Here is an 8,263-nt window from a genome sequence, read left to right as displayed (position 1 = left end):
AATATACACACACACATGAATGATTCCTGCTTGGCAGATCGGCTGCAGCTAATTTTTCCTGTGCGTTATTTCCTAAGTTGCTCAGGATATCACCCTTATTCTGTGGACTTTTACTTTTTGTCTTTAGCTGATTATCTGGAAAAAGAAAAGGGGAAGAGAATATTGCAAAGAACGTTCACCAAACAGAGAGATTTTCGAAAAGAAAGAAACGAGCAAATTGACTTTGCATGAGACCTTGTTTCCTAGTACCCAACTCCGAATCTTCTGCTGATGCATGGCAGGGATTCATACTCGGATCTGTATGTACTTCAGGGATTTCCAGCATGCGCCGCTGATATTCCTCAGGTGACTTCAGAAGCTCTAGCTTTTCAACGCATTCCCTAAGCGTGAATGACAGCTAAGGAATAGCTCATAAATATTCAACTGTTGAGATTTCCATGCAATCACTTTCAAAACTAGCTTCATGTCATAAAAGGAAAGAACCAGATTACATATCTACATTGTGTATGGAACGTTCGATTGGTACTTAAGCTTCTATGCCCAAATATTTTGAGCAACACAGACATCTCTCTAAGGAATGGTTTCATGAGCAACCTGTTCAGAGATTCAACAATAAACAATATTTGAAATTCAATCAAGCATAGCAACATGAAGTCAAAAAAGGATATTCCTTTCTATGTCCATTCTCGCTCGCCCGGTCACGGAGATAATTCAGCTTTAATATCTCGGCTTCTAGTGCCTGCATTGGTAAATCATGGCAGAGCATGATAGAGGTAACCGTCCAAGGAGCTCTTATACACATGGGAATGATATCAGCTTTCATAATTATGGAATAAGATCCTACCTCATTGGCTCTCATGGTTTGAAGTGTCGCTGCCTTCTCCAAGATTTCACCCTAATAACAGAAAAACAACTGCTTCAAACTTCCAAGTACAATCTGCGAGGTCAGGAGAGGAACAGAAATGACACGCGTTCTTACCACAGTTAACTGTTTATTTAGGCCACATTTTATGCTCTGACGCAACCGTTTGCATTCATCCTGAAAAACATAGTAATAAAATACATTAAAGATCGATAAGAAGATCATTATGAGCCATTCTTATGTTACCACATTAGCAGATGGGCTTTCAATGGTAAATGATATTATAATCACCTCGGTGACATCCTGATTTGATAATTGATCAATCGATATGACTTCTCTCTTGTCTAAATTCAGAATTCCCAGCATAACGTCCGTAGTTCTTTTACCAATTTGGTAGGATTCTGTCACCTTGCTTGTACCTGTCAATAAACTACAGTAAGCTAGAAATCATGTAATGTACACTTTTAGGATGGCGATTGAATTTCCATTTTCTTTTCGTTCTTCCTTGAAAGAGCACCAACGTGGTCACTGATCAAATACCTACAACTTGGACGAGCCTGTGAATGTCCAGCTTCTGATCGCTACCAGAAACCCTAATTCTCACAATTGTTCCCACCACCTTCTCATGAACTTTGCTGATGTCATCAAGTAGAATCTCTAAAAACTTGCGCCTCAAATAGATCAAGTGGATATTGTGAACATCAATGGCGGCATATTCGTCCTTATTTGCATTCCGTACTCCATCGTCGACTTTTTTACATGTCTTCCGCCTCCGATCAATTCCCATCGTTTCCTGAACGCTATCCTTTGCCATTGTGAGAGGAACAACGTGAGTAGCTTCACCATTCATGGTTTTTGCATTTGACGAATTCTCTTGTATAAGAAAATGAGACTCAAGAAGTTTTAGCATTTCAAAATGACCCACTCGTTGTTTACCAAACAGTCTCACGAGCATCAAATCACAGCGAACGTGAGATTTCTGACGAGGATCCCGGAGGTTTTTACTCTTTATATAGTCAAGCAGAAGACCCTGCACATCAAACTGAGAAAGCACCGATGTATCGCCGTTCTTCATATATGCCACAAACTCTAAAAGTTCTTTTGTCGCCCAGTTTGAGCCTCCAGGAAGCTTATCTTGGTCTCTAGCATTCATCTTGTTGAGCAAGTTAGGTGGATCACTAGTCCTTCTCCTTTTGGTTCCATTCACGGCTACATCTACGCAGTTATGGTCTGAAGAATAAGCTCTATTATAGCTATGGTCACGAAGCTCATTTTGTAACTCCCTCTTTGGAGCAACGCAAGATACCTCCTTGCAAGGGTTTGTGGCTTTGGTAAGCTCGTCAAGTGTTAGAGACAGCTTTTGCTTCAAGCAAAGCCAATATACCTTGAATAGATACTCCCAACTAGTCTTGTCATCAAAATCCACTTTAACCTACACATGCAAAACATAAACAAATAATAATTATAATTATGAAAGCACCTTCGTTAAAATTAACTGAGATGTTGCCCAATAAACATTGCATGTGCATGGAACCAGCGGGAGAGAGAACCCTAATTTCACAGGACACGACTAAGCATAGAAGATGCGAAAGCGAAACTCAATCCTGACCAACTAACTGTATTCTTCTTCATAGCTTTTGCAAGTTGGTCTAGATCCAATCCAATATAAAAAGTTCTGTGACTACAGATGATCCTAACATTAAATACCAAAAAGATAAGATTCTGGTTGAATTGTCTTACCGTTTCATTCTCGCCTTGAGCAACATTCTCAATCAGCATTATGATCTTCATGCATATCGCACACAGGCCCATGTTTCCTCTCACACTCACACAGTCGGCATCTCTCATGCATCGCTTGCAAACAGAATATGTACATGTATAACACATATAACTCGAAGCCTTCTGACATGTACTGCATATGTGCCAACCTAAAATGCGAGAATTAAGTCAATCTAAGATCAATACTTTTCAGACGTGCACATTATCACAAGACTGTTATGAAATGGCAAGATCTCAAACTAAGCATTCATAAGACTGCCAATAGTAAAGACACAGCGAGCAACATAATAGGCTGGCACAAACCGCAGTTCCATTTTGCCTTTGTTTGAAAGAATGCTTCGTCGCGCTTAATGCAAGCTGGATGGTATGCCTTAGGGCAGTTCCTGCAAAGGAACAAAACAAACCATCAAAACTTATAGATGACACAGATCTCTCTTGTAAAAGCTCACGTCAATAACCAATGATTAATAAACCACCCTTTCACATCTGAAGTAAATGAACAGCTCTAGTCTATGGCATTTATCTACATCGAATCAGCAATCAAAGTTGGTTTGAGACACAAAAACACGACCATGAACAGAAAACAGAGATAGGTTCAGCGAGTTGTAAATGCCTCGGTACAGTTGAACAAAGATTAACTACTAAGGAGGCGGACCAAAAGATTAAGATTGAACATCACATGTTAGACAACCTAAGCATTACTATGATGGACCCCTACTGAAAACACACACACGGTTTCGATTTCCCCTCTCTAGTTTACTATCCAAGCCATTGCTCTACGAAGCCGGAACTGCAACCAGGCTTGAGCTCAACCTTACCGCCGACTTATTGAGCTCTACTTCGTTGTTACCCCTACTAAACCACAGCGAAGGCTCTATTCTCTCTCCCTACACATTCGTTTCAATCAAACTCTCGTGGTAAGCCGACATTCACCCACCGGCGATCGCAGAGAACAAGGTCCCCGCCGTCGAAGCATATGAAGCAGATATCCTCTTCCTCGTCCTCCATTCTCCGTGGCGGCGGCGGCGGCGGTGGCCGAGGCTGCGGCGGCATCTTAGCCTGCCCTTTCGGAGGCCGACCCCGCCTCCGCTTTACAGAGGCAACTCCATCGACAACTCTAGGCTCTTGCTCCACAGACACATCCACCAATCCACCGACCACAGCCACCGTCGGAGGAGCTCCGGCGAGCGAAGGAACTCCAGTATCACCGATCTCCTCGCATTGATCAACTCTCATGAGATCGATTCCCTTGACAGAGGTCGGATCGCGACGGGGGAGAGCAGGTTGCTCCGGCTCGCCCTGCCGGAGCTGCTGCTGGTGATTGTCCATGAGATCGGCGAGTAATTGATGCGGGAGAGCAAGTGGTGAGATGAATCAGTGAGAGAGAGAACCTAATCTTTAGGGATTTGGAGCCAAGGATGATGAAGATGGTGTAGTGCTGCCTGAAGGGAAGACCCGTGGGGGCACATGGAGAATGGATTCAGGCTGAGCGGATGGGACAATCCATTCGTAATGCTTAGGTGCCTTCGCTTTTCCTCTTCACCGTTTTCCCCCTTATTTAAAAGCCAATTTATAAAAGATTGCTAAGTGTTTTTGTTTTAGTAAAGTAACAAATCATCGTGCGTGCATTTCAAATTAATTCCGAGAATCTAACGTTAAATTCGCTCAGTTAAAGAAGTGGCGAAATATTCACATATCAAACCATGTTTTCATATTCTTACGATGGATGGATGGATATAGTATTAAATATTGTACGACCGATTAATTGTATTTGTGCTTCTGCTTAGTTATTACTATCCTCAATTCAAATGAATATATTATATTTTTCGGGTTTTCCACTATCATTGTTACATTTCTAAAATATTGAAACATTTCAAATCATAATTTTCGTATCGATGATCAATGAAATAATTAGTTAATAAGATTTTATATGTAGTGTATGTATATATATAAAGGAAGGGAGATATATGTGGTTTAAATAATTTATTGATATTATATATATATATTTTTACAACTATTTGATCGTCACGGGGGGGGAGGGGGGTCGGGGTCAAAACGAGGCTAATGAGTGTCGTTTCAAAATGAAACACACAAACACCTGTCGATCTTTGGGAAGGCCCGGTGAGTGCCGCGTGTTGTTGACCGGAGATAGAGATTTGGTTCATATCTGCGTGGTGGTCCAAATCTCCAAATTAAATTTGTCATAAAAGATCATATGGTATAATATCATCTCCCAATATTTAAGATTAACCTCTTCCAAGCCTCCACTCATTCAAAAACCCAAAAATTCTCGATCAAAACAGAAACATGCCTTTCCTGGCAGATGCGTACAAGAAGCAGCAACATCCTTATGAAATTCAATTCATATTTTTCGTCATTGTTTGTATAAAATTATACAAACGAGACAAATAAAATAATGCGCACGTGAATATACACACACACATGAATGATCGACATATGTAGACGGAATATTTTTGGGAAGGAAAACGTAAAAAAAAAGAAAGCAGTTTTACCAAATATAAACCCGGGAGACGTGATTAGAAGAAGCGGCCTTTACGGGCCGACGGAGGAAGGTGGGGCCCAACTTTTAACATAACGGCAGGGTCAGCAGCCCAAAAGCCCGACCCTTAAAGCTAAGGGATCAAATTTATTCGTCTTACCGTGCAATTTCCTCGCCCGTGTGACCGAGATCTGGTTAACCGACGATGCACAGACCAAGACGACGATTGGTGGGTGGCACCGTGTCCGATATCCGGCCCGGCGTCGGCGTCAATCGATATGGAATTCCCGCTACTCTTCCCTTGTAATCGGTTGTTGCTGGTTTTGTTCGTGGATTTTGAAGTTGAGGAAGAGATTGTAATGTCTACTCTAGGCGTCCGTTGGAGTTGAATGATCGCAATCGATTCCCTACCTCCGATAAGGAAGATGTTGGATAGACGAGAAGGACGATGTTGTGGAGAAATCTCGGGGTCGTTTTGTAAATTCAGCATATATTGTACGTAATTCTGTTGTTTTAGGTGTGCCGATTTGTGAAGCATCTGTGCTCAGATAGGAGTTTATATCTTCTTTGGGAGGGGATCACGGAATCTGCAGACTCTGGTGGGACATTAGAAAAGAAGTAAAAAAGAACCGTATCGTTGCATCTAAGTCCAAATTATTCGATGCATCGAACAGCAGCAGCTCCTCATCATGTGTCGGAAGGTGTTTGTGGCCGCACTCTCCTCTGTTTCGGACTAGGATGAGAGTGAAATCAGGAACCCCTTTGGCTGTCTAGTACTAGTGAGTAGTGGCACCATTTACATTGGTTTCTGGGAACTTTCTCTTTGTTAAAGTTTGTAGGCGGCGAAATGCATACAAAATCAGGGCCAGCTGAACAATTCAACAACATTCGGATGGGGAGATCAAAACAACAAGGGAACCAAAAAAAAAAAAACACATTTCAATTAAATAAATATCACCAGATAAAATATGATTACCCACTCCTCCTCTTCTTCTTCTTTTTGTTTTTTTGATCGAGGAGGATCAAGGTTGCTGCTGAGGATCCATGTAACCAGCATCCACTAGCACTTTCTCCCTCTTGGCGAGCTCTAGGTCTTCGTCGACCATCATCTTCACCAGCTGCTCGAACCCTACTCTCGGCTTCCACCCCAGCTCCTCCTTTGCCTTGCTCGCATCTCCTTTCAGGTTGTCCACTTCCGCCGGCCTGAAGTACCTCTTGTCTATCTCCACGTGGTCTTTCCAGTTCAGCCCTACGTAGCCGAACGCCACCTCTAGGAATTCCTCCACTGTGTGCGACTCCTCTGTTGCCACCACGTAATCCTTCGGCGTCTCCTGCTGCAGCATCAACCACATTGCCTCCACGTAGTCCCCTGCGAATCCCCAGTCTCTCGACGCCTGGAGATTTCCCAGGAAGACCTTCCTCTGCAATCCTACCTTTATCCGTCCCACGGCCCGAGTTATTTTACGGGTCACGAAGTTCTCGCCCCGACGCGGTGACTCATGGTTGAACAGAATACCGTTGCAGGCGAATAGACCGTAGGCTTCTCGATAATTGACGGTGTACCAGTGGGCCGCGCACTTGGACGCCGCGTAGGGAGATCTCGGATGAAATGGTGTCGTCTCGGACTGCGGAGGCGGAGTGGATCCGAACATCTCCGAGGATCCAGCCTGGTAGTATTTGATGGTCCGGCCGGTGGCGGAGATGTGAGATCTGACGGCCTCGAGGAGGCGGAGTGCTCCAGTAGCGACAACATCGGCCGTGTAGTCCGGGATCTCGAAGGAGACGGCGACGTGCGACTGAGCGGCCAGGTTGTAGACCTCATCAGGCTTGATGACGTCGATCCACCGGCGGAGCGAGGAGGCGTCGGTGAGATCGGCATAGTGGAGCTTCATGCGAGCCTTGTGCACGTTGTGAGGATCGACGTAGATGTGATTGATCCGCTGCGTGTTGAAGTTGGACGACCGACGAATCAGGCCGTGAACGTCGTAGCCTTTGCCGAGCAGGAACTCCGTCAGGTACGATCCATCCTGACCGGTGATTCCGGTTATCAGAGCTATCTTCCTCGGCGTTTCCGCCGCGGCAGAATCTCCGTTCGGAGTGGTGGCGGAGTCGGATCTGGATCCATCGTGCCCGGACGCCATTGATAGTGATGGGATCTAGATCGCTGAGACGGATCGTGTCGGTGTCGAAATTGGGGGAGCGAGAGAGAGTGTCGGTGATCTGGGGCCAATTTACGGAAAAGGAAGGCGACGCGCTTTCTGGTTAGATTTTCATCTCCGGCGAGTTTTATATAGGCATGGACGCGGAGGTGAGGTGAGAGAGCTCAGAGGTGGAGGGCTAGTTTAGTCATTTTCGAATTTCGAGGACGAGGGGAACGCGAATGCCCGTTTCACAGAACGCCGATAGCGATTAGCGGTTTTAATCCATTTGGGCCATTATATAACTGTATAAGCCCTAATAATTTCCTTCTTTTGGGCTTCGAATTAAGGCCCAAGTATTTTGCTGATCAAATAAAATGGTCAATAATTAACCTCCTCCACGTGGCTGTTCAATGCGAATATATTATATTATATAGTACATTATCTTTAAACAGTTCTATCATTATATAGCGTATGAATTCTCAATATAATAAAAGCAGATACGGCTTCCATCTTGGACAATTGGCCAGTTGATGTGGATCTTGTCATTTGTCTTTGGAAATTCCAGGTAATGCCAGAGAGTCAATAATAATTAATAATACGAAATGTATACATCGTTTTGGCAATTGACTCGAAGTCTCTGCGAATGCGACAGGGAGTTGAATTGTTCGGTTTCACACACCTCGACTCGACTCGACTGGTAATAGAATCTCCTCCTCCGCCCTTTCTCGGGGGTCATACCATATGAATAGAATACTACCGCGGGAAACTTCCTTTCTCACTCGGCTCTGCTTTTGACCACCTCAACCTTCTCCTCCTTCCTCCCTTCTTCTCCTCTGCCCTTCCCTTTTAATCTTCGGCTCCCCCATCCCATTCAATGTTCCACTATCTTGACTGTCTTCTAGGGTTTTGGTCCCTCCGTTGAACCATGGGTGTTTGTTTCTCTGCCATTAGAGTCAGCGGAAGCAGCAGCAGAGGCAGGCG

General features: G+C 44.2%; 3 protein-coding genes across 5 annotated transcripts in view; 1 reads left to right on the top strand and 2 right to left on the bottom strand.

The window, feature by feature from the left end:
* LOC104826608 (zinc finger CCCH domain-containing protein 44-like) overlaps positions 1 to 4,192 on the bottom strand; it is a 6,750-nt gene extending 2,558 nt beyond the window's left edge. The window contains exons 1-10 of one of the 2 annotated variants that reach the window (XM_019201186.1): positions 3,579 to 4,192; positions 2,945 to 3,024; positions 2,603 to 2,790; positions 1,403 to 2,294; positions 1,154 to 1,281; positions 980 to 1,039; positions 845 to 895; positions 669 to 739; positions 235 to 386; positions 23 to 135 (exon numbers count right to left, since the gene is read on the bottom strand). In XM_019201186.1, the coding sequence (XP_019056731.1) occupies positions 23 to 135; positions 235 to 386; positions 669 to 739; positions 845 to 895; positions 980 to 1,039; positions 1,154 to 1,281; positions 1,403 to 2,294; positions 2,603 to 2,790; positions 2,945 to 3,024; positions 3,579 to 3,970 (2,127 nt within the window). In that variant the 5' untranslated portion in view covers positions 3,971 to 4,192. The remainder of the gene's footprint in view (positions 1 to 22; positions 136 to 234; positions 387 to 668; positions 740 to 844; positions 896 to 979; positions 1,040 to 1,153; positions 1,282 to 1,402; positions 2,295 to 2,602; positions 2,791 to 2,944; positions 3,025 to 3,578) is intronic. The other variant, XM_010559384.2, reaches the window with a different exon arrangement.
* Positions 4,193 to 5,946: 1,754 nt separating this feature from the next.
* On the bottom strand, positions 5,947 to 7,603 carry LOC104826596 (GDP-mannose 4,6 dehydratase 2). The gene has a single exon (XM_010559373.2). It carries the CDS (start codon positions 7,280 to 7,282, stop codon positions 6,164 to 6,166), a length of 1,119 nt encoding a protein of 372 aa, XP_010557675.1. The 5' UTR covers positions 7,283 to 7,603; the 3' UTR covers positions 5,947 to 6,163.
* A 311-nt stretch (positions 7,604 to 7,914) lies between these two features.
* LOC104826575 (calcium-dependent protein kinase 28-like) overlaps positions 7,915 to 8,263 on the top strand; it is a 4,180-nt gene continuing 3,831 nt past the window's right edge. The window contains exon 1 of one of the 2 annotated variants that reach the window (XM_010559341.2): positions 7,915 to 8,260. In XM_010559341.2, the coding sequence (XP_010557643.1) occupies positions 8,208 to 8,260 (53 nt within the window). In that variant the 5' untranslated portion in view covers positions 7,915 to 8,207. The remainder of the gene's footprint in view (positions 8,261 to 8,263) is intronic. The other variant, XM_010559350.2, reaches the window with a different exon arrangement.

This window comes from Tarenaya hassleriana, unplaced genomic scaffold (genome assembly GCF_000463585.1).
Source record: "Tarenaya hassleriana unplaced genomic scaffold, ASM46358v1 Cleome10, whole genome shotgun sequence".
NCBI lineage: Eukaryota > Viridiplantae > Streptophyta > Magnoliopsida > Brassicales > Cleomaceae > Tarenaya > Tarenaya hassleriana.
The sequence above is the reverse complement of the archived record's forward strand: the minus strand, read 5'-3'. Positions and strand labels throughout refer to the sequence as shown.

What these genes read in the sequence shown, in the direction of transcription:
- LOC104826596 (XM_010559373.2), bottom strand. Translation starts at nt 7,282, where the DNA reads ATGGCGTCCGGGCACGATGGATCCAGATCCGACTCCGCCACCACTCCG.